At 39.5% G+C, this 26,830-nt stretch overlaps 1 protein-coding gene across 1 annotated transcript in view; it reads right to left on the bottom strand.

Moving 5' to 3' along the window:
* NHS (NHS actin remodeling regulator) overlaps positions 1–26,830 on the bottom strand; it is a 360,638-nt gene continuing 333,808 nt past the window's right edge. Inside the window, exons 4-8 of the mRNA XM_080653713.1 lie at positions 18,922–19,114; positions 16,100–16,231; positions 10,496–13,474; positions 10,087–10,213; positions 1–4,096 (exon numbers count right to left, since the gene is read on the bottom strand). Of these exons, the coding sequence (XP_080509839.1) occupies positions 3,487–4,096; positions 10,087–10,213; positions 10,496–13,474; positions 16,100–16,231; positions 18,922–19,114 (4,041 nt within the window). The 3' untranslated portion in view covers positions 1–3,486. The remainder of the gene's footprint in view (positions 4,097–10,086; positions 10,214–10,495; positions 13,475–16,099; positions 16,232–18,921; positions 19,115–26,830) is intronic.

Here is a 26,830-nt window from a genome sequence, read left to right as displayed (position 1 = left end):
AGTCACGTTTATTTGCAGTTTCAATACACACTTTCTAGGTAATCAAACTTTCCTGGTACATTTTTTTAAAGGGGTTCACAATGAAACTGTCACCATTTTTACTAAAAATAAATACAAGACTTAAAGTGTTGCACAGCTCTAAAATATACAAAGGCTTGAATTGAATGTAAACGTTGAAAACATCTTACAAAAGAAACAATTTTTTGCAACAATTTAAAAAGTTCATATTTACAAATATTACAAAAATACAAAATGGATGCAAGTCCATAAACCATTGTCTTTTCGGCCAGCATGAATTGGTTCTAGTACCAAAATAGTGACGCATCATAGTTTTAAATCTTTGTCATGATCTAGTTTTCTAAATCAGCCACCACTGCAGCAACTGTACTCACTCACTGACCTTTGGCAAGAGCAAACAGTGTGTTTTATTTGCTGTAACTAGTCCATGTCCTCTACTTAGCCAAAATATAAAAAAAATCAAAAAGTAAGGAAAAAATTTCCCCCACACAACATAGACATGTTGTATAAACATAAAAGCACAAAAAATTAGCATCAGTGCAAACAACAGAAGAAAACTTGGATTGATGTTTTTTTTGAAATACCTAATGTGTGTACCCTGCTTCAAGATGGCAGTGATGTTGAAGACAGCCTCTAAATCTTGGTCTTATATACTATGTCATAAAGCCATGTGGAATATTCCAGATTACTAAGGAATTCCTTGCTTTTTCCCCCTAAGTTTGTTACTCAATAGTATTTTCCACAGTGAATTTAAAATCCATCTTTATTTGGGTTTTTTTAAATCTATGAAATATAAAATAGAGAAACTCTACTATAGATTTTTAGAGTAAACAAAATAAGTAAAACTATATTATAAGGGTTAGTTCTATGATCGTTACATACAGAAGGTATCTTATTGCCTCACAATTCAAGTCAATATGTATTTTAAGATATACATGGTACCATTATTTAAATTAATGTCAATAATAAAAAGGTGACATTTATTAAAGCCAATTCATGTTTTCTATTCAAGATTTAGAATCACTTTTAAAGCCCACATACCTTTTCTTACACTTAAAAACCCCCTAACTACACAAAGCCATACTGCAAACGAACTGCTTTTATGAAAATTACAAAAGATAGCCTATTGTGACTGGAAATGACTGTTTCTTACCACATTTGTCTCAAAACTTTATTTTTTAAAATTTTGCCAAGTGTACTTTTCAAAGCATGAGAAAAAAATATTCATGTTCCCATGTGGTGTCAAACCATGTTGGTTTTCTTAAGTCATGGGTTCCAATGAGAAATGATGGTACATATTTTTTCCAAACCGCAAACATATTTCTTTTAATAAAAAGTATAACATTTCATAAATGTTCAAATGTACCCTTTACCAGGTAGCTTATCTATCCCAGCCCAAGAGCGTGCGTGTGCACGCACGTGCACATGCACACACACAAACACACACATTCTCCCTCCTCTACCCCACCACCCCCTGTACCCATTTTACATACAAGGATGACAAGAAATTAAGGAACACAATTTGATAGGTGAAAACAAATAGTAGAAGCCAGACTTGTTCTTTTTTTCCAGACAAACAACCAAACAGAAAAACCCAACAGCTATCAGATTCTCTAATTCTCAATCTGTAACATCTTAGAAAGTATTTATTTTAAAATACAGCATCTTCTTAGACCAGGTTTCTCCCTTCATATTGCATGAATGAAATCAAAACCACACCCTCTTTTTCACACATCCTACTTTCCCAAATACCACTTGCATAAGCTTAAAGCCAGCCGCATATCAATTTCTTGATAACTCTGGTATATTCTATCATTCTAATTGCATTCTATTCTTTTATAGGCCATATCCCTCTTTAGTTCTCTCCACTTGCTTGCTACCTTTTTCCATTCAAAACATATTCTAAATACATAACTACTTATATTTCTGACATTTCAAACATTAACATCAGTTCTTGTTAAAATCAGAGGTGTAAAAACTATTTGCAGATTTCAACTTGTAACTACATTTTTTTTTTCAATTTTAAGACAAGAAAATTCAAGTAATTTCAAGTAATTCAGCTTGTTTCCCTGCCTTCATTTTATCAGAGCACTTGCTCTGACATTTCCTTTCCCACCCACCACCCCTCCCCCTTTGCCATCAAGCAGATATAGTAAAATCAGACAAAAACTCAGGTATATGTAGCATTGTGAACCAGAGCTGTCCCCCATTCCCAGCTTAACAGTGAATATAAATAATGCATATACACATACCTATTTCCCAACTATATTGTTCACAGTGTCATTTCTGTTAATTTTTAGGTAGCACAAATCTCATCAGCACAGAGAGAAGCTTCACTGAAAACTCATTGCAGGTATTTCTGATAAATCAACAACTCTGTAGCATGCTTATGTTTTATTTTTGTTAAAGAACCTGAAGCTAATTTCTAGACTGTTTAAGGAGTTTTAAAATTATAGTCATTAGATTATGACTTTTTATGTCTCCGGGAGCCTAATAAAAACATAACCTAAAATTAACTAGTTTTCCCTGCTCATTCTCTTTAAAGCAATTTATTGAAACATTAAAGTTTAAAGGACACTGTCAAATGCTGTTGTTCAGGGCTTTGTATTGAGAATGATGATTTCTCTCATTGATTAAAAAAAAAGCATGCTTTTCATTCTGTCCAAATTACCATATGGCAAATCATAGCCACGTGATTATTAGTATTAGCTTTTTTGGTGCTGCAATTTGTCACAAAAATAGTTAGGTCTGAATTCCTTATTTTAAATTAATCACATTTCAGTATATGACCTCAAGATTTCCTTTATTTCACCAGTTTAAAATTCATATATGAGGTTTATCACTCAGAAATCATATTGGTGGACATTTAAATATGGTAATTAATATGAAAATGGTATTCACAGAATACAATTATTACACTTTATCTGTTGTGTTCTATAAACAGTTGGTGTGCAGTAGATAATTGGCCACATGTCCACTCGTCATTGATAAATCTATTTACACATTTTTATCAAAAATATGGTATTTACATGTGTGTAGTTCTTTCTTCTAAATTTTACTTTAGTTCATTTTAATGTAAAAAAATACCAAACCTCCAGAGTAATTTCATCTTCTTAAGAATTATGACAGTGAGGGTTTTCTTTTCTGAATAGGCAGCTCTGGGAAAATTTTTTCTAGGTTTCATGAAAAGCAGACATTTTAAAATTCTATGTTATCAAAAGGAATGGCATTGGGTAAATCAAACTAAGGTAAAGAAAAATAGGAAAGACAGTGCAGCTACTTAAAACATGGAAAATAATCAAGAAAGACCAAACCACCTTCTGTTTCCCCAGCAAATATTTAGGAATTCATTGGTAGTAAGTGATGGTACCCCGTGACATGCTGACTTCTCCCTAGCCTTCTGTTCTGTTCCCCCATACTCATAGACTAAGGGTTTTGGCCTTTGATAGCCAGCCTGACACAGGCCACCTATGTTGAGCTCTGGGAGGATCGGTCGTCATGCGGGCTCCCATCGGAATTTTCTGTCTCCCCCTCAGAGATGGCTTGCATGGGCGCATTGTACAGCCTGCAGCGGACACTGTAGCGGCTGCTGCTGGCCACAGGAGGGGCCCGAGAACGTCCAACCCTTGCTGATGCTGAGGTGGCAAAGTTCTTCGAGGCAAACCCTTCTGCATTAACTCGTGGGGAGCATGGAGAGAGTGGAGACAATGCCTCGGCCCCAAGTGCCCCCTGATGGGCCTCATGGGTGCTTTGGGGAGATTCAGCTGTGAGCTCCCCAGGAGGTTTAGGCAGGATGGGACTCTTCAGAATCTCAGTAGCAGACATGCGATAACTGGAATCCGAACGACTGCCTTTCTTGAGGAGTAACAGCTTAAACTCTTCATTGGATGTGTTGGACTTTTTAGCATTTCGGTAGATAAGGCCAGGAGACCTCTGGCTGTTGGGGGTGGTCACATTGCTGTTGGGTGAAGTGACGGAACCAGTGCTGCTACTGCTACTGCTGCCAAGGGAAGCTCTTGATTTGCTTCGAACAGACATGTCCCCAGAATCTTTTCTTCCAAGTACTTTCCTTTTAGACCTTTTAAGAAAAGGAAGAATCTCAGTCCAGTTACATTTTTATGAAACAGAAAGTATTAAGTCACGTTCACACATCTCTTTAAAGAGCATTTTGGTGCACCCTATCTGATCGGATACTACTTATTAGGGCTGTGGAGATGAGGCTTAGAATACAGTCCTTACCCTTGTAGCACTTACAGCCGGAGGGAAATTATCTGATAACCATTGGACACAAATTAGATTTTGGAAATGACCATTTCAAATAATGACTAATGTGGAGGCTAGAGGTCCCAGAGGAGGACTTATTGGGATGTTTTAGTATAAGAAAATACTGCTGTCTGACTCCTGGTTAGAATGTAGACAGTGAAGAAGTGTGGCTTTCTTTTATTAAATCTCTCTCTCCAATATGGATAAAATGCTTTGATGTTTGATATTCCAATGAATACTAGAAGAGCAAAGTAGATGGAACTGTGGATGAGACAGGATTAGCTATAGGTTGCTGGTTTACAGGCTTGGGTGATGGATATGTGTGTCTGTGTGTGTGTCAGGGAGGTCTTGTGTAAATTATACTATTTAATCTGCTTTTTAAATTAAAAAATTCTTATATGACTTTTTAAATAAGTTCATCCATTTTGGGCTGCAAATAACATTATACATAGCTGCTTGGGAACATGAACAATGTATTAATCAGTAAACCAACTTTCTATGAGTAGCTGAAAACCTAGACCACATTTGGATCTCTTAAAGCTTTGTACACTGTAAGTTATCAAGAAAACAAAATCATTCTTAAGAAGATACAAATAAATGGGTGCATATACCGTGCTAATAGATAGGAAGAATTAACTTATTTAAAATGTCCTCACCCAGCCAGCATTGGTTCAGTGGTTGAGTGTTAACCTATCAACCAGGATGTCATGGTTCCATTCCCAGTCAGGACACATGCCCAGGTTGCAGTTTCAATCCCCGTGTGGGGAGTGCAGGAGGCAGCCAATAAATGATTCTCTCTCATCATTGATGTTTCTTTCTCTCTCTCCCTCTCATGTCCTCTCTGAAATCAATAAAAAATATTTTTTTTAAAAATGTGCTTACCCTGGCCAGTGTTTCTAAGTGGTTAGAGCATTGGCCCCGTGCACAGAAGGGTCACCAGTTTGATTCCCGGTTAAGGGCAAGTATGTGGGTTGCAGGTTCCATCGCCAGCCCAGGTCAGGGTGCGTGTGGGAGGCAACCAATTGATGTGTCTCTCTCACCTCTCTCTCTCTCTCTCTCTCTCTCTCTCTCTCTCTCTCTCTCTCTCTCTCTCCCCTTCCTCCACACCCTCTAAAAAAAATCAATGGGAAAAATATCCTCAGGTGAGGATTAACAACAACAAAAGTTGTCCATACTACCCAAAGCAATCTATAGGTCCAATGCAATCCCTATCAAAATACCAGTGGCATTTTTCACAGAACTAGAACAAATAATCTAAAATTTTGTATGGAATCACAAAAGACCCCCAAATAGAAACAGCAATCTTGAAAAAGAAGAACTAAGTTGGAGGTATCACACTATCTAATAGCAAGCTATTCTACAACTCTATAGTAATCAAAACAGCATGGTACTAGCATAAACAGAAACATAGAGCAATGGAACATAATAGAGAGCCCAGAAACAAACCCCACCTAAATGGTCAATTAATCTATGACAGAGGAGACAAGACCAAACAATGGGGTAAAGGCAGTCTTTTCAATAAATGGTGTTGGGAAAACTGGACAGATACATGCAAAAAATGAAACTAGACTACCTTCTTACACCATATACAATAATAAACTCAAAATGGATTAAAGATTTAAAATATGAGACCCCAAACCATTTAAACTCCTAAAAGAAAACATAAACAGCAAACTCCCTGACATTGCTCTTCAAAGGAAACCATCAACAAAACAGACACCCTACAGAATGGGAGAAGATATTCACCAATGATACATCTGATAAGGGGTTAATATGCAAAATTTACAAAGAACTCATACAACTTAATACCAAAACAATAAACAATCCAATTTTTAAAAAATGGGCAGAGGACTTGAATATACATTCATCCAAGGAGGACATAAAGATGGCCAATAGACTTATGAAAAGATGTTCAACGTCCCTAATCATCAGAGAAATGCAAATTAAAACCATAATGAGATATTGCCTCATACCTGTCAGAATGACCACCATCAGTAAATCAATAAACAAGTGTTAGTTAGGATGCAGAAAAAAGGGAACCCTCATGTACTGCAAATTGGAATTTTGGGATTCGTGCAGCCACTATGGAAAACAGTGTGGAGGTTCCTCAGAGAATTAAAAATAGAACTACCTTATGACCCAGCAATTCCACTTCTGGATATTTATCTGAAGAAATCCAAAGCATGAATTTGAAAAGATATACATATCCCTATGTTCATTGCAATGTTATTTACAATAGCCAAGATATGGAAGTAACCCAAATGCCCATCAGTAGACAAGTGTATAAAAAAGCTGTGGTACATATATGCAATAGAAAATTACTCAGCCATAAAAAAGAATGAAACATTATCATTTGCAACAACATGGATAGACCTATAGGATATTATTCTAAGTGATATTAGTCAGACACAGAAAGACAAATGTCATATGAATTCCCTTATATGTGGAATCTAAAGAACAAAATAAATGAACAAACAAAACAGAAAGAGACACAGATACAGAAAACAAACTGATCATTTCCAGATGTAAGGGAGATTGGGGAGGTGAATGAAAAAGGTGAAAGGATTAAGAAGTACAGACTCACAGTTAGAAAATAGTCATGGGAATGTAAATTACAACATAGGGAATACAGCCAATAATCCTATCTAATAAAAGAGTAATATGCAAATTAACCATCATTCCGCTACACCCACGAGCCACGCCCACAAACCACGCCCACAATCCAATCAGGAGCGAATATGCAAATAAACCCAACCAAGATGGCTATGGCCACAGAGAGCAGGAGGGAGGCATGGGTTTCCCCGGCGATGGAGGAAGCCAAGCTTTCCGCCTGCCCTTGCCGACCTAGGCCTCCACTCAAAGGATACAAAGTTTCAATGATAGAAGATAAATAAATATAAACAGAAATGGCGGCAGCCACGGAGCTGGAAAGAGCAGGAGGCTAGGGTTGCCCACGGCGATGGAGGAAGCCAAGCTTTCCGCACACCCTGGCCGGCCCAGGCCTCTGCTTAAGGCTACAAAGTTTCAATGATAGAAGATACATAAATCCCAATAGAAATGGCTGCTGCCACGGAGCAAGCAGAAGGCTTGGCTCCACTCCAGGATACAAAGTTTCAATTGTAGAAGATAAATATACCCCAGATACCAGGGCCTCTGCTTGGATCGCCAGGGGGCGTGGCCAGCCTGCAAACCACCACAGGCCCCTCGCCCAGGCCGCCCCACGCCCCAAGGGAACCCCCACCCTGATCCGGGACACCCTTCAGGACAAACCAACTGGCCCCCACCCGTGCACCAGGCCTCTATCCTATCTAATAAAAGAGTAATATGCAGATTGACCATCACTCCAACACACAAGATGGCTGCCCCCATGTGGTCAAAGATCCTGCCCCCAAGTGGACACAAGATGGCCGCCCCAAGATGGCCAGCAGGAGAGGGCAGTTGGGAGGGACCAGGCCTGCAAGGGAGGGCAGTTGTAGGCGACCATGCCAGCAAGGGAGGGCAGTTAGGGGTGACCAGGCCTGCAGGGGAGGGCAGTTAGGGGTGACCAGGCCTGCAGGGGAGGGCAGTTAGGGGTGACCAGGCCTGCAGGGGAGGACAGTTGGGGGGGACCCAGGCCTGCAGGGGAGAGCAGTTGGGGGGGACAAAACCTGCAGGGGAGGGCAGTTAGGGGTGACCGGGCCTGCAGGGGAGGGCAGTTAGGGGTGACCAGGCCTGCAGGGGAGGGCAGTTAGGGGTGACCAGGCCTGCAGGGGAGAGCAGTTAGGGGTGACCAGGCCTGCAGGGGAGGGCAGTTAGGGGAAAACAGGCTGGCAGGGGAGCAGTTAGGCATCAATCAGGCTGGCAGGGGAGTGGTTAGGGGGTGATCAGGCTGGCAGGCAGAAGCGGTTAGGGGCAATCAGGAAGGCAGGCAGGCAAGCAGTTGGGATCCAGCAGTCCTGGATTGTGAGAGGGATGTCCGACTGCCCGTTTAGGCCCGATCCCACCAGGATCGGGCCTAAACGGCCAGTTGGACATCACTCGAGGGGTCCCAGATTGGAGAGGGTGCAGGCTGGGCTGAGGGAAACACACCCCCATGCACGAATTTCGTGCACTGGGCCTCTAGTACTGTAATAACTCTGTATGGTGCTAGGTGGGTACTAGACTTATCAGAGGATCACTTCATAAGTTACGTAAATGTCTAACCACTATGCTGCACTCCTGAAACTAATATAATATTGAATGTTAATTGTAATTGACAAAAAAATAGCCTGGCCGTTGTGGCTCTGTGGTTGAATGTCAACCTATGAACCAGGAGGTCAAGATTTGATTCCCGGTCAGGGCACATGCCTGGGTTGCGGGCTTGATCCCCAGTGAGGGGTGTGCAGGAGACAGACAATCAATGATTCTCTTTCATCATTGATGCTTATATCTCTCTCTCCATCTCCCTTCCTCTCTGAAATAAATAAAAATATATTTTAAGAGAAAGAAAAAATATAAAATACACAGGTTAGATTATAATATACATTTATTATACATGGGAAAAATATAAAGGAATAGACTCCAAATTTAATGGCAGTTATCTTAGAATGACTGGATTTCTATTTTCTGTGTTAAATATTTCTTTCAAGTTTGAATTGTGTTGCATTTGCAAGAAGAACAAGGAAAGATTCAAAAAAATACTTTCCCTTAAAAAAAAAAACAACAAAATTGTTCTTGTCACTGTGCTTCACATACATACATACATGCATACATACTAAACAAATGCAAATCTAAATTTAAAAACTTAGTAAGTCTAACAAACCTAGGTACCCATCATCATATTATTTATCTTGATAAGTAAACCAGTATACTTTCAATGAATCTTCAGCATGACTCAGCTCATTGATAAGTATTCTAAAAATCCATAGGGTAGAGAAAATGTCAGCTTTGCAATTAGAGACCAGCCTTATTTGGGTTCACTGAAACCTCTGTGGTTGTTATCTTGTGTATGCCAGTGTCTAGTTATGAAAGGAGTAGGCACACTATGATTGGGTAGCTCAGTCTGATATCGGTTCAGTTTCCAAGGGTTAGTTCCTGTTCTGTTCTTCAGTCACAGGTTGTAAGTATTCTTGCCTATGGGCACTGACCACAAGGATGCAGGGGAAGGATGAGAGAATGTGAAAGGGCAGCATGGACACAACACTGTCCTAAAAAGCAGCCTAGAGGACATCCCCTGTTCAGGGGATATGGAGCATTCATTTTAGAGAAGGCCAATGTTATTAAAGAAATTCTTCAAGTTTTAGGAAGCGAGGGAAAAAGGGGGCAGTGGTTAGTTGTTCTGAGCTATAATATGGGTAGGTTTTAATACTCTGTCATCTCAAATTTGGGGCTCTGTTTAGTGAATCAACTTACATTTATTTGTTTATATAGGATTACAGCTTTGAGCATGTTTTTTTAGAAAAGATATTACTTAAAACCAGAGATTGCACCAGAGTTTGAGCTTTCACTCTAAGTTACTTAACCACAAATAGTTTTCAAATAAAAACTTGTTCCAGAATGTCTTTCCTAGGGGAAAAACAAAAACAAAAACAAAAAAACACCTTTCCTCAGCAGTTCTTACTGAAGTCTCTCAATTGAGGTCAGTCTAACTATATATAAAGACTCATATTTCCCAACTTAAATACAAGTATATCAATTTGATTTGGGAAAATATTTCTTTGCTGGATTTTGTGGGGGGGGGGGAGTTTTGTTGTTGTTAAATGTACTACAACTACACAAGGCTTTCCCATTATTTGCATTTGATGAGAAGCATCATAAGAAGCAAAACCTTTCATATTGTTGTCTCACCTGTGAATGACTGCAAATAAATCCTCAGTTGTTCGAGGTTTGTTTGGAGATACAAACACACCTTCCACTTCAGTCTGAGAGTCTTCACTAAGTGGTGAAATCATGGAGTCATCATTTGGTGACGATTCTTAAATGAAGAACAAAAGCATCTTTAGGAGGAAGTTACCACATACTGCTGTGCTTCACTGACTCAAGGAACAAATAACCTTACTGACATTTTAAAAATGAGAGCTATATCTGTCACTTCTTAATCCATCAATAGTAAAAGCTTTTATCTCAATTGCCTTAATTAGGGAAAAGAAATAATGGAGGGATCCCAACACACAGGGCTGTACCACATTATGGGGAATGTAAGAAAGAAAAAATTCAGGAAGTACCATGAGACCCCTTTTCATAGGGACAAACTGACCTTTCAATGAAACCTCATCCATACTTCCTTGGGTCTCCTCTGCTACGCTGTTATCAGAGGCACTTTTGGCTGAAATACCTGAAGCAATATTTTCCTGCTCTGAACATTTTTCAGGGCATGAATTTACAGTTGATAGCTCTGCTTCATAGCTGATATTCCCAGGCACTTTGTCATGGTAGCGGCTCATCCCAAGTTGATTCTTAAGTTGATTGCTTATGTCTGTGGCTCTAGTTGGTGAATTTGATTGAGATGTGAGTACATCCATGGATTCAGGATGTACAACTTCCTCTTGCTCTACAGAGGATGCCTTCAGGACCTGTGCAAGGATTCCATCTGGACCAGCTCCATATTGTAGTATTTTACCATCCAAGTCATTTGAGCAGGCAGCAGAGACCCTTTGAAATCCTTCTTTGGGAAAGTCACAGTTTTTACTTGGTGTGTTTTCTGGAATAGGCTCACTCTCCATATGTATTTGGTCTTTTGTGGCACTTGAATCTAGAAGATTGCTACCAGCTGAGGTTACTTTTTCTGGATCACAATGATTCTTTACATCAAAAGCACGTTTTTTCCCTAACTGTAGTTTATCTGATCCCATCTCAACTGCAGATGAGTCTAAAAAGGACAATATGGTGTCTTCAGTGGAGTACTGACGTGATATTGATTTCTTAGCTACATGTGGCCTAATCTTACCTGGAGATAGGGCAGTCATTGTGAGAGTGCTTTGCTCTAAGTAGGGGTGTTCCATATTATTGCCTTCTTTTTGCTTAATTTCTTCAGACTTACTGATGGACCTAAGGTTAACAGATCTCAGGACTGTTGGTGTAATTGCAAGGGACGGTGGAGGATTCGACCTCAGTGTTTCCTCTACTGTATTCTGCTTATTATGACTAAAAACATGCAATGGGTTACGGTGGTGAAATGGTTTATTCAAGACATGAAGAGCACTTAGGTCAAGATGGGTAGGAGGTATAATTGGAAGTTCAAGGTCTTTACTTAATGATAGAGCTCCATCTTTTAAAGAAGGTTGCTGTAGTGAGGATTTCCTTTCTGGGACTTTCGGTTTTCTTTTGCTACCTCCAGGAGACAATGGACCAGAAAAGAAAGCTGTAGGGAAAGAGGATGTTGGTGTTTCAGACTGGCTTGAGTAGCCACTTGATGGAGATGCCAAGCCAGCCAGCTTTTCTGGTGAAGCCAGTTTAAACTCATTGTCAACAGAAGGAAGGGATGGAGTGGTGGCTCTTGATTCTGACTGGGATGTTTGGGATTCAGAGCTCTCTGGAGATTTAATGCATTCAATAACTGTGGTACCCGTAGCAGTGCTTGAATTAGATAAAGATCTGTAGGGATCATTTGTTTTCAAGTCATTTAGAAGCCAGAGGTCTGCATAGTGAGTTGATTCAGCACCTTCATCTTTGAATGGTGGAATATCTGAAGTGTCTAACTGAGGTTCTTTACTAACATGTTCATCCTGGTTAATCCAGGAAGGTTCCTGCTTGGTGGAAATATTGGTATTTTCCATTTGAGAAGGCGTGTTGGAGAAATCAAGAGGCAACTTCATTTCCCTGGAACTGTGAGGCAGGAGCTGGCCACTGCTAATCTTTGGTTCTTTCTTCTCAGAAATGTCTGCATTTCCATCGGATTTCCTCAATGATGAGCTCCTTTTAGGTGGGGTTGGCTTTGCCTTTGGTTTCCTGAAAGAGATGCTTGGTCTCCCCTGCCTCCTGTGATCTAAGTAGTCCTGCCAGGCACAGTCTGGAAGAGTAGGAGGACCTCCAATGCCCTGGCCATTATCTGGGCTCAGGGCTGCATAGTGGCAGACATAATTCTTACTACCTTTGAGACCACAGTCAAAGTGCATGGAGGTGTAGTATCCTTCTGTGTCCACTGAAAAGTGAGAGCTAGTGTCAGCTTTGTCTGATGGAGACTTTTCCAGGAAGCTGTCATATGTGGCCATGCTTGTGAAGCTTGGACAGCCCAAGCTGTCTGCCTTGGGGCGCTCAGGACTAAAATCATGGTGGCAGGAGGCATCATGATGGTGGTGCAGGTAATTCCACTCACTGTCACTTGTGTTGCTGTTATTGGGATCATCCAGGAGATCTGCCACAGTGGAGGTAAAGGAGTTTGCCCGATGGCCTCTCACTTTATCCAAGTGGTCATTGTACTGCTCTGTCACGAAGACACTGGCATCCTCATTAGCATGAGGAGCTGTGTTTAGTGACAACTCTGAATCACAGTGTGAAGAGCCAGTGAGGGGAGGAGAAGCTGCAGGAGGGATTGTCTCTGAGGTCTGTGAGGGGCATGTAGAGCTGCTCCCACTCCAGTTGCCACTGGATGACTGGTGGTCGTCTTTCTGGTCCATGTGGCTGCTGAGGAGGACACCAGCCGTGGAGATGCAGTGGATGGGGCTCCCAAAGGTGTCTGAGTTGGAGGAGATGTCACAACTTCCAGAGTCAGCAGCCATTCGGGACAGACGTGACCTCCCTCTCTCACTTAACTTGTGCTGGGGGCTGTGAAGATGTTGAGAACAGGCCAGATCCAAAGCAGGCTGGTGTTCCTGGGCACTTGGGCTGCTGGGGGCCTCACTGCAATCATTAGGGATTCTTTCTTGGTCACCCACGAAAGGCTCTCCCTCTTCATATGCTGAGGGTTTAAGACCAACTTTGGGATCACCATCTCCGCCTCTATTGCCCTCTCGGGGAAGGCTCCGAGATCTTGTGCGGCTACTCACTGCAGTTGTAAACATGGCATCACCTTTGTCTGCCAATGCAGAAATGTTGCCAGCCGAATGTGAAAGAGAAGCTGCAATACTTTGACCCCTTTGAGCTCTGATTCTCCTTCTGGATGGAGCAGCAATCAAAATGTCCTCAGTTTGGCACTCAGAGTCCCTGGTTCCAGACCTCCTGTTGACAGTGTTGGAAGGGTCTGGATTTGTGTGCACAATCACATTCCTTTCTCTGGCCACGGGCGATTCATCAGAATCTAGGGCACATGGAAAGCTAGTGAGATATTTTATACAACAGCATAGTAAAAGACATTCTGAAAGACACCCACAAATGTGGGTGCTGGCATGTGTATGTTGGAGCTTTTTCCTTCAGAAAAAAATCAGCATAAAAAATTAGGAGGCCTGGCCAGTATGGATCAGTTGGTTGGAGCATCATCTCATGCACTGAAAAGTTGCTGGTTCAATTGCCGCTCAGGGCACTTACTTAAATTGTGGGTTCAATTCCCAGTGAGGGGGAATATGGGAGGCAACCATTGATGTTTCTCTCATACATGGATATTTTTTTCTTTCTCCCTCCCCCTCTCTCTAAAATCAGTAAAGCATATCCTTGGGTGAGGATTAAAATAAAAATAGAAAGTTAAAATGCTTTGGGGAATCTCCTTCTGTCTCTGCCAAAGGAAGGGTCTATATCTTTAGATATAGATGTAGATGACTAGAGAGATATAGATGACATAGATATAGATATAGACATAGACATACTATATAATGTATATAGTATATATTTTTCTAAGATAAGATATACTTTTAGATCTTTTGTTAATTCTCTTTCTTCAATATCAAATTACTTTGTCCCAATAAGTGACTACTGTTTTTTCAAACTAAAGTCCTTTTATCTTCTTGGCCACTATTCATTTTTTTATTTTGTAAAATAAACATAATGAAATAAAAATAATAGAATTCACTAGAAGAAATAAAAGTCTTATTTATAAGAGATGATATAATAAGCCTCTGTAATAAAAGCCTAATATGCTAAGTGTCCAACCGTTTGTTCAACCAGTCGCTTTGATGTGCACTGACCACCAGGAGGCAGATGCTCCAATGGTAGGGTAGCTTGCTGCCGGGATCCGGCCAATTGGGACTGGGAGAGACGGGCTGGACATGCCCTGGAGCCCTCCTGCAGTCCCTCCCAGGCCCTGATTATGTACCGGTAGGGTCCCTCAGTCTGGCCTGTGCCCTCTCACAATCTGGAACCCCTCAGGGGATGTCCGCAGGCCAGGCCGAGGGACCCCACCGGTGCACAAATATGTGCACCAGGCCTCTAATAATAAACATATGAAGAAATATCCTAAACACATTGAACAGAAAACAATAGGAAAAATGTCATCAAGAATATCATGTTATCATTATTCAATATTTAATTGAGTATCCTTGAAATTTACCTTTTTAATTATTAATGTTATAAAAGTATCTCTTGAAATAAAGGTATACTTTTTAAAATGAATCTTCATTGAACTTTGTTACTTTATTTATAACTAGAGGTCTGGTGCACGAAATTCGTGCACAGGAGGGGTGTCCCTCCGCCCAGCCTGCACCCTCTCCAATATGGGACCCCTCTCACAATCCGGGACTGCTGGATCCCAACTGCTTGCCTGCCTGCCTTCCTGATTGCCCATAACCGCTTCTGCCTGCCAGCCTGATCACCCTCTAACCACTCCCCTGCCAGCCTGATTGATGCCTAACTGCTCCCCTGCCAGCCTGATTGCCCCTAACTGCCCTCCCCTGCCGGCCTGGTCACCCCTAACTGCCCTCCCCTGCAGGCCTGGTCACTCCTAACTGTTCTCCCCTGCAGGCCTGATACCTCCCAACTGCCCTCCCCTATGGGACTGGTCCCCACAACTGCTCTCCCCTGCAGGCCTGGGTGCCCCCAACTGCCCTTCCCTGCAGGCCTGGGTCCCCCCCAACTGCCCTTCCCTGCAGGCCCGGTCACCCCCAACTTCCCTCCTCTGCCAGTCTGGTCACCTCTAACAGCCTTCCCCTGCTGGCCTGATCACCCACAACTGCCCTCCCTTGCAGGCCTGGTCCCTCCCAACTGCCCTCCCCTGCTGGCCATCTTGTGGTGGCCACCTTGTGTCCACATGGGGGCAGTCATATTGTGTGTTGGAGTGATAGTCAATTTGCATATTACTCTTTTATTAGATAAGATAGAGTCCTGGTGCATGGGTGGGGGCTGGCTGGTTTGCCCTGAAGGGTGTATCGGATCAGGGTGGGGGTTCCCTTGGGGTGTGGGGCGGCCTGGGTGAGGGGCCTGTGGTGGTTTGCAGGCCAGCCACGCCCCCGGTGACCCAAGTGGAGGCCCTGGTATCTGGGATTTATTTATCTTCTATAATTGAAACTTTGTAGCCTTGAGCAGAGGCCAAGGCCAGCCAGGAAGCTTGGCTTCCTTCCATCGCCAGGGAAACCCAAGCCTCCTGCTCATTCCGTGGCCACAGCCATCTTGGTTTGGTTAATTTGCATACTCGCTCCTGATTGGCTTGTGGGCGTGGCTTATGGGCATAGCAGAGGTATGGTCAATTTGCATGTTTCTCTTTTATTAGTGTAGATTTCTACCTTAATAAAGATTTAAAAAGTAGCAAAACTCACTGAAATATAATTTCAACCATAAGACCTGCATATATATGCCTAAATCTATAAGGTCAAACCTTCTCAGTCAAAAATAGAGACTTAAAATGCCATACCACCTGACTTGCTGAACAAAGGACAAATATATATCTTTTCAAAACCTCTACAAGTTACAGGGTTGACTTTTTCAAAGGAATCTGATTAAAAGTTAGGTGGTTTCTGCACCCAACAGAATGTTAACCATTAATAGTTTTATACCACACCTATTTCTTGTTGGACTCTTCTGGGGATACCAGAGATGGTTTTCCTCCTCCTCAGTTTTCGTCTCCGCTGTAGTACAGATTGTGAATGAACAAGAGAGCAGCGTATACTAGCTTCTCTGTCAAAACCAACTCCTGCAACCCACAAATAAATCTCATTAGCCTTTTGAAATTGCAAACACATTTTCATTTGCTTGGAACACAGTGATATTTATTGAAGTAAAGGAAGAATTTGAATTAAGCTGTAAACAAATATAAGGGAGCCCTTATTCAGCTCTTATTTAAATTATGCTGCAGTACATTAAGCTTTACTTCTGAATGCATCTCTCCACAACAGCTTGAACTGCCAAAATTAACAATAAAAGAAGGAAAATAAAAAGCAAGAGGAGATAAAAATAACATCAAAGAATAACCCTCACATAGAAATGATGCCTTAAGGACTTAAACCTTTAGCTACTACTATTTACTGGTCTCTTTCTGGGCTCTCTGAAACTGATATCTATACATAGTAGATCCAGAGCCAAGATGTTAACCCAAATTAGTTCAGCTAACATATCCTGACCCATCTCTTCATTAAATGCATCTTTGTATTTTTCCCCTGTACCTACTATTCCCACCCCCAAAATACACACATGTTGGGAGGAAACAACAGCCTAGAGATTTGTTTTTTAAATCATCATGTACCAGTATATCAACATATGTGTAACTCCATCTATTGAAAAAAATCCGCATTATTAACTGGTACACCTAGTAACTGTCTACTTTCTTCTACTGACTGAAATGGACACTTTTTGGTTTAGCACCAGTGTCTTATCACTATATAATAAAAATACAAGGCCGCCCCCAGTTCCGTACTTAAGTGGATCAACTGTAAATAAAGCTAGAATTCCAAATCTTTACACAATGTGTCTGTTTGCTTTAGTAAATACAGGGGGAAGACCATGATACCTATGAGTTTCTCTCTCCATAACCACATTATTGACAGTATATGCATTCCTATGCCATCTAGAACACTGAGGAAGGAGGTAAACGTAAACTCCTCTGGCACAGACATGTACCATGGATTTTTCAGATTGAGCTTTGCCTCAGGAAGCCATGATAACAAAAGTGCTTTGGAATTTGATTGTCTCATCATTTATCCTGATTATTAAATATGGGGCAGGATGGCCTGTTAAATCTTGTTGAGCTATATAATGAAGCAGTTTGAGTTTTGCTTAGCATCACAGTGACAACAGTTTCTAGAACTCACTTTGAAAAATCTGTATGAGATATCACATGATGAATAATTACAATATTATTGGAGAATTTGTACTAATGGAATTTTTATTTCTTAATTCCAAACAAAAATTAAAATCCTTCATTCTAATCATAATAATTATAGAACACATAGCATACAGACACAGACACTTTTTCTTATATAGGCATAATCAACAACTTGCTCATTAAAGCTCTTGAAATCAACAGATAATCTAGGCTTTAGTCTGAGCATTCCTGAAATAAAGCAGAAGGAAAGAAAGATCTTTCCCTTCCCTGAATCATAAGACCCATAATCAAAGAACTAAATTTGAAAACAAGGTTTTACTTACAGTGCCATGAAGAAAGCAGGTGCTGCTAATAATCAGATGTCCCCAGAACTGAAAGTTAGTTTATGAGGATGCCAAAGTGATCCATTTGACAGCTGAACTCCCCTAATCCATCCCATTTAGATCATGGAGATCAGATAAGGTACACATTCTGAGAACAATTTCTTCTATAAGTTGAATAGGTCATGAAGAAAATGAACCACCAGCTCACAGCCAGCTGACCAACTAGAACTCCTTTTTTTCCAAGAAGGAAATAACTATGCCAGATACAAGGTTATTATTTGATCCCCACTTTATGTGAGAGAAATTTGAGTGGGGTTACTAATAGCTGTGACCAAATTGCATCTCACATAACATGCAATATGTAGTCATTTGGTATAAGGATGAAAAATCAGTCATAATATGGCCATTTTGAAATTTTCAATATATAAATAAGTTAAAATATAACTATTAGAGAAGCTTCAAGAAAGCCCAATAAATAGATCATTTAAGTTCCATCTTTGAAAGTTAGAATATTTTATAACATTATTTTACTTACAAAGATTACCAGATCCAATTCTGGAATTTACAATTGCTGCCAATAAACTTTTCCAGAAAAGCCTGGACAGGCTTGCATTCAACCTAGACTAATATTCACACTCTCAATACACAGGAGGAGGAAAGCAGAGTGCACAGAAGACAGGCTTTCTGACTTTAGAGTAGAATTCAGCTTTCATCTATGAATCCATATATTTTTAGGTAAAAAATCCCTAAAATTGCTTCAGAATTCTAAACAATCTTTTAAACAAGCCTATCTTCATCCAAGGAAGCATGCAAACAGATTTTATACTTGGTCTACAGGATCATTACTTGCAGTTTTAGGAACCCAGGGTTTACGGGGGGGGGGGGGGGGGGGCGTTTTTTCTTGCTGTGCCATGCATCATTATCATATGATTAATCACTGCTGCTTTCTCCATTATTTCAGTCAGCTATGGCCAAAGAGCTATTTGGTGAATTTTTGTTTCTGAAAAGAAACTGTCCATCATTTACATAACAAGTGGCCCAGTGAAACATATGCAAATTGATGTTCAAAGCCTGACAAAAGCATATTGAACATCTTCTGAGTTGTATTCTGATAAAAAGGTATTACTTGGTCACAAAGCAGTATTCTTAATTAGTACCCTCAGCAGCACAGGTTTTGAACATATTTACTACACAGAATATTCTGACCCAACTGCCCCTAAGAAAAGAACAGAACAATACCAGTGACATTGATGGGAATAATGCAAGAAGAAATCACTTGAGCATCTTGTTTCATCTTCTCCTCTGGCGTCGGGAGAGGTAGTGCTTTGCTCCAGTTGGTCTGCTTGTCCAGTGTGGAGGGGATATTGTGTACTGGGTTTTTCGGCCTCTGTCCTAGCATGACATCTGTATCTTCATCCTCCGGGGGATGGGACTGCAAATGTAGTACATTGGGACTCAATCATTAATGTTTATATATAACACACATATAAGGAATTTCACAGTTTAGTTAAGAAAGATTTGGTCAGATATAAGCTTTTAGGTCTAAGGAAGAATTCCTATAAATAGTAAACACAACTAATTGAAAGTTATAATTTTAATAATAAAGTGACACAAGAGGAAAAAGTAAGTTAAATAAACATGCTTTTCAGGTCAAATGGAATTTGACCAGAAATCCCCAAACTTCAATCTAAAGAAAAATGTCTCTAACGCAGTAAGAGGTAGATCTACTTTCTCGATATCCATCTTGCCATAAATTCCTATTGAAAGTCTTGAGAGCTCTAGATGCCTAGGGTCAAAGGGAAGAGATGATTTGGAGCCTATTAAACATTTTTGAAAATGTGCCAGAAAACCTGGAATCAGGAGACATTCCAGAACACATTATCTGAAGGACAAACCAACCTCATCTGAGAGACCGGATTAAAACACAAGGAGTTATTTTACTCCAGGACTATGGAGTTTGTGAATAACATTTAAAAAATACTATATGCACAGGGAAAAGCAAAAGTGAAGAATCTCCCCCCAAACTATAGTGAAAAATATAAATGGTGTTGGGGGAATTTAAATGAATTTCTTTTTCAAATCTGGAAGAGTAAAACAGTCCTTATTTATTATCTTTCGGCTTTACAGTGCTAAGTTTTTCTTCCAGCTGTGTAGTTAGAGGCCTTGACTTATATAGGACATTTGAAAAATCTCCATCCAAACTTTTGATAGATATTAATATTGTCTGACTTTGATTTCAGGTTTGGGTTCCTAGCCCAGATTATTAAAAAGGCTCCATCCCAATTTTGATTTCAGATTATTAAAAGACTTAGTTTCCACTACTGAACCTCATTTTATTTCTTTCCATAATTTGGAGGAAGGCAGGTTTTGTAGAAAAAAAATAATTTTTCCTTTTGTTCCAGTTTGATTTTAATAATATTCTATCCTAAAGTCAGGACCATTAAAAATTTTTCTCATCTTCATATTTGGAAGCATTATGCTCTGTTGACTCAGAGGATTTCACATATTGTCAAATGAACTGTTCTTAAGTCCCCTTAAAGAGAAGATTCCAGAGCCAGTTGTTTAAATTAACCCCCAACATTTGCTTACCTTGTTATAGGTATCGTCAATGCCCCCTAATACACTCAACAGGATATGATCCCCCCTTTGAGAAAAATTTGTTTGCCATGAATGTTTTAGTAAAAACATTCTTTCTCTCTTCAGCTTTTGTGCAGACTCCCAGGGAAGCAAATAGCTCAAATAAAGTTGGAGCACAAAAGACTGTTTCCTAGGTAACTTCCAAAAAGAAAAAAAAAAGTTTGGTGCATGCAAAAAGAGAGACAGAAAGAGACAGAGAGAGTACAGAGCTGGGGAGAAACTCCCACCACCAATGGCCACATTTTGTAGGTGATTCCTTCCTTGAATAACAATGGGCTGGGAAACAAAGAATAGTGACCTGACTACAGGCTCTGACCAGCAGACAAAAGCACTTTTTATTTAATGGTGACAGGGACAATTGACTGCTAGAGAATCCTTTTGTCCTGTTGTCTTTTTTTTTTTACTTGAGAAGATGAACCTTTACAGTTTTGATAAATATAAGACGAACCTTTATAGTTTTTATAAATATAAGGCAAGTGGAATTTCTTTCCTCCGAACTACAAAGTCCAGGAGTAGTGTTAGGTGATGCTCTCGTTGAACAGAGCCTTATTTGCAACTTAGGGGTGTGTATGTATAGGGGGAAGTAAATGGGAAGAAAAGCCAATGAATGGCATGGCTGTCTAAATTACATTTTAATTCAAGTTAGGAAAATACCCATTCTTTAAATTGATTTAAAAGAATATCTGTGCTAATTAGAAACAACAGAGTTTGCCATAAAGAGAAGAAAGTGGAAGTGTCTGGAGAGAGTGAAGTAGGGTGCAATGGAATGTTTTCAGAACCAGTACCTTTCTACTCCATGGGGTCATGTGGCAACACTCAGTGGGGGAGGGCGAACGGGTGCTGTTAAACTATGAACATGAAATGCAAAAAAAGAAAAAAATTAAAACATGCACACAACACACTGTATACCCTGGTTAAGACAAATCTATGATATTAATGAATGAATGTAATGGGATGACATATTCCTTTCTTCCTTTTTCCTTCCTTCCTTCTTTCATCTTTATTTTATGAGAAGTAGCGTAAATAGTGGTTAAGAGCACAGACTCTGGAGCTAGACGGAGTTCAAATCCTGGCTCTACCACTTATTCACTATGTAACTGGGACAATTACTCAACTCTTCTAAGGTCAGTTTCCTCATCTGTAGGGTAGAAAAATAATAGATTCTACCCTCCAGGGATGTTTTGAGGATTAAATGAGTAAATATCATAATAGACTTAGAAAAGTCCTGGCACATAATAAGCTCTATATGTTAGCGTCAGCTACTACTATCACTATTATTATTATCCCTACTTTGTAGCTGTAAAGATCTGTGAAATTGTTTTTGCAAATTGTAACTTTCTATCTTTCAGATACCAATCACATTTGCTAATTGGGAAAAGAATGAATTATTTTCTTTCCTTGGAGTGAGTTTATTTTCCTATGAACTACTTGGAAGAAAATTTCCTGTGTAAAAAGCCCTCCTCTGGGCTGTTCAGAAATTGTCTCTTCCTCATATTCATTGACTGTATTTGATGACAGGGCCAGTTCTATGGGCATGTGACCTGTGCAGTCAAATAGGACCCCGCACTGAGAAGGACTTCACACTTGTCACTGTCTTGAAATTCTTAGTTTTTGAGTAAGGGGCCTGCATTTTCACTTTGCACTGGGACCCACAAATTATGTAGCCGGTCTTCTTTGGAGAATAATCTGGTAACCAGAGTCCACTTTTCAGTATCTACTAAGATGTTAGAACTCTTTTAAAATTCTAAACCATGTCAGCATTGGATTCAATTTGGCTTCTATTACAGCATTTTCCATGTAGCATGGCTCTAATGTAACATGAATTATCCCTGGTGTGTATTTTTTCATTTATTAAGTTAAAAATTCCTAGAGGTCAGGAGCTATATTTCATTTTCCTTTCAGTCTTTCATGATGCCAACAAAATGCCTCCTCATTGTAAGAGCTCTAACAAACTATTTGTAAACTTGAATGATACCAGCTCTGTGCTTTTTAACAGTGATGGGAAACCAAAATAAAGTAAGGGTCATACTCAAGATCTCAGGAGGAAGCAGGTGCCACAGATTCCAAGAGAATTTACCATCTTAGTGCAAATAGGTGAAAACAAACAGAGGAAACCACAAGCAACCCTTGGTTCCATGGTACTGACATATGCTGATTCTAGTTATTCTTAAGCCATTGGCATGCATGCATTGTTGTTCATTAATTTTTAAGCATAGCAAATGCCATCTCCTCAGGCATAGTTAGCTTTGATCTATATATTATTTAAGACAAATGATTTTGTAGGGTCTATGGCTTCCCTACTGAAAGTGATCATTTTGATAGATATGGCATATGTGGCCTGAGTTCAGACACTTAACCTGGCTCTCTCATAAGAAGCAGTCACAGATAGTGATGTGCAGGTCTCAAGTAAGACATTGGGGTATACAAAATAGAGAGAAAACTCATGGAAGTAAGAAAAAAGGAGCCTGAAACCAAAACCTACATAGTAAAGGAATTTGTTTCTAAGAAACCAAAGGCTTTGGTGTCTCATGAAAGGATTTCAAAAAGTCAAACAGCAGGAAACTGCAAGGCAGAAAACATATTAATGATATTAATATACTAACTTTGGTAACTTGTCTTAAATCTCCTAAGTCACTTCTCCTGTTGAGTATTTTTTTTCAGGAGTGAGAGATGAGGAGTGACTTTTCATCTGTTTGAGAAACCCCCAATCCCATTAAACAAGCATGAGGTAACACCTGGAAATGACTAAGGATAGTAAGTCCAGAGAGAGACTGCTCAGACTATTCAGTTTGGGTCATCAATATTAAGTCAAGGTCTCTGTGAGTTATACTCCTCAGAATATTCCTTTTCAACTAATCATTCTCTTGATAGTGACTCCAACCTCCAGCTTGTGAGGGATGAAATTAGGTACTCTTGAGCTTGTCTGTGAAAGGATTATGTTCTTTGGTTCTACCACCAAGACACAAGCACTTGAATCCCTGCAGATGGTCAGTTGATTCAGAGTATTTTGATTTATAATATTCAAATAGGCTATGGTTTTATTTCTGCCATGAATTAGTAACTGCCTTAGTATAGTGTTTTAAAGCATCATCTTTCCTAGGTGTTTGGTCAAAGGAGGTAAAATTGTTCTGATTAGAATTTTATGTGATGAATGCAATAATCAGTTCATAGAATTTTTTTCTAAATTATCTATGAAATAAAACTGCAAAATACTGATACCCCAGGGCATCTCTGCATGGCTCAGTATGCCACTCCTTAATAGGTGCAGATGGATCAGGTTAGGAAAAGCTGCATGCTGATCATACTTGTATGCACTAAATTATTCTTTAAAGGCTCCTTTTAAATGAATCTTATTGCTTATTCTGGGTAAGACTTTTAAAGGCAGGAACCATTTCTTATTCATAACTGTATTTCTACTGCCTCCGTAATGCTCAATAAATATTTGTTGTACTGCTAGCACCCCCATGTTCCTGGCATACACAAGCAAAACAATCCTCTCTGAAGGAATAATATCAAATTATGTCACATATGATTATTCAGCACAGCATTGTCAAAGTGAAAGATAACAAGGCAAGGAGGAGACAAGACAGAATGAGCAAGAAGCATACCAAACAACAGATTATAGAAGCAGACCCATAGAGACTCCTGCTTTTGGAATTACTACTCCATGCAGGAGTAGCAGTGAACTACCTTGACTTCCCCAGAATAAGTGTGTGGAAAGATTGTTAGACCATTCATTCATTCATTCAAGAGTATTTCTTTGATGAGGGTAAAAATCAGCCCCAGTGGAACAAATAATATCTCCCTTGTGAGTATATGCATGCTCACTGCATAATCATTTAGACTTTTTTTTCTGTACTTTTGAAATTTTTCATAATGAGATATTGGAGAAAAAAAATGTCTCCTTCCTTTTCCAGGCTCTCATTCTGACCTTCCTAACACTGATTTTGGGAGGCCCCAGACTTTAAGTTTCACCATTTTAGAATCAGCCACTACCAGTTATACCCATCTTGTCCCTGACAAAAGATGCTTCTTTGATGCTTTCATCCTATTCTTGTCCCTGCTGGCCTATCAGTTATACTCTCAAATCCTTTCTCTAGCTTCTCATAAATCTGCTTCAACAAAAGCTAGTTATAGTTATGGTGGGTGTTCAAAACAAGAAATAATAGACATTATACTCAAAAGCAGTCAAAGACATTTCTTTGGTGAATAACAAGATACATTTTCCAAACCCCAATATTTCTAGTGTTGTGTATAAGAAAAGTTCATTTCTTCACTTTTGTGGCTATTTCTCCAAAGATCTCAAAATTTTCCCAGTCCTTTCTCTTACTGCCAAAAGAAAAAAATCATCCCTCCACATTTTACTTTATTTTTGGTTTTATTTTATATACTGATGGGGTTTATTTTGTTTCAGAACTTTCCAAAATACATCTGTTAAAATGTTGTGGGTATTCCAGCAGGAAATGTTTTGAAAAATTGGCTTTGGCTTGTGATCTAACTGATACCACATGGCACTTGTAGCAGTTGACTTTCAGAACTGATTTATTACTATCATGCTGTTTTAAACATGAAAATTATTTACTAGAGAATGGATGTTGTGCAAGAAAGCCCACTGCATGGGAGAACATATTTGCCAATGTTATCTCCGATGAGGGTTTAATCTCCAAATTTTACAGGGAACTCATACAACCTAATAAAAGGAAGATAAACAATCCAATAAAAAAATGGGCAAAGGACATATATAGACACTTTTCAAAAGAGGACATACAAAAGGCCAAGAGACATATGAAAACATGCTCAAAGTCACTAATCATCTGATAAATGCAAATCAAAACAACAATGAGGTACCATCTCACACCTGTCAGAATGGCTATCATCAACAAATCAACAAATGACAAGTGCTGGCGAGGATGCAGAGAAAAAGGAACCCTTGTGCACTGCTGGTGGGAATGCAGACTGGTGCAGCCACTGTGGAGAACAGTATGGAGTTTCCTCAAAAAACTAATAATGGAACTCCCATTTGACCCAGTAATCTCACTTCTAGGAACATATCCAAAGAAACTAGAAACACCAATCAGAAAGGATATATGCACCCCTACGTTCATAGCAGCACTATTTACAATAGCTAAGATTTGGAAACAGCCTAAGTGCCGATCAGCTGATGAGTGGATTAAAAAACTGTGGTACATCTATACAGTGCTGTAAAAAAGAAGGAACTCTTTGCAACAGCATGGATGAACCTGGAGAACATCATGCTAAGCGAAATAAGCCAGTCGGAGAAAGATAAATATCACATGATCTCACTATTTGTGGAATATTATGACCAACAAAACTGATGAACAAAAATAGAGCCAGGGGAGAAAAATAGTATTTTAGAATATAATAGAAGTAATCCTGTTATTTGCAGATTTTTAATATTTCCTACAACTTTTGTGATATCATACTATGTTAGTACAGTTTTGGTAATATTATTGTACTTAAAATCCTTTTTTTCTTGAAATATTAATGCTTATTGCATGTAATATTATATTTAAGATTGTTTTTCTTGATTAATTTGTATTTACTGCATGTAACATTATTATATTTAATATCATTTTTCTTGAAATAAAAAAGTTCCCATTTAAAAAAAAAAGAATGGATGTTGTGGTACATTTTAATAAAATAATAAAACATTAGTTTGAAGATGACCAATGCAAGGCACACTGGGTTCCTAGTGAGCTGATTTGGGATCTTATTCTCATTCTATCCCACTTGTTTGTCCATAGACCAAGTCCCCATATTTCTGCACATATTATGGGAGGGTCCTTGTTTACCGCATTTTCTTCACTGGAGTGTTTGTATGAATTGTACATAAATATGAAGTATTTTGATCTTTCTGAAGGCTTAAAGGAGTCTGGCAAAACCTTCTTCACTTATCACTGTTGCTGCTGCAATTGCACAGCACTTTTATTCCCTTGAAACTTTCCCAAAGTCTCCTACTAGCTGGCACTGTACTCTTATCTTCCAAACATGCTTTATAATATTTTTAACTCATATTGTGATTCTCACCTTCCTTTCTCCTCAATTCTAACATTACCAAAGTGAGCAACTTGAGGGGGGTGGGACGGAGAACTTTGAGGTAAATAAAAGTTCAGGGCATATCCTATGCTTTCTATGTCCCAAGTCTTTCTTCCATTTTCTGGTTTATGCTTTGGCAGTCAGGGCCTTCATGCTTATCCAAAGGGCCTGAATTTAGCAACTCCCAAGTGCTTAAACCCTTCACACTGCATTCCCAGCCAGTTGAGAGGCTAGAAAGAAGCCCATAGATGCACTCATATTAACGTGCTAAGAACTACTAGTGATAAATCCAAATAAATAAATCTCTGAAGTTGAATTCTAGACAATGGTTGTAGGCTAGGAGGGAGCTATTTGGGAATAGATGTGTACTGGGTTCTTCTTATAACCACATTATACATTAATATCAATTTAAAACATGAAAATGCATAACTAATCAGACTGGGGAAAATGACCT

The sequence above is a fragment of the Plecotus auritus genome (genome assembly GCF_963455305.1).
Source record: "Plecotus auritus genome assembly, chromosome: X".
NCBI classification, from domain to species: Eukaryota; Metazoa; Chordata; class Mammalia; order Chiroptera; family Vespertilionidae; genus Plecotus; species Plecotus auritus.
This window is presented reverse-complemented; position numbering and strand designations above follow the sequence as displayed.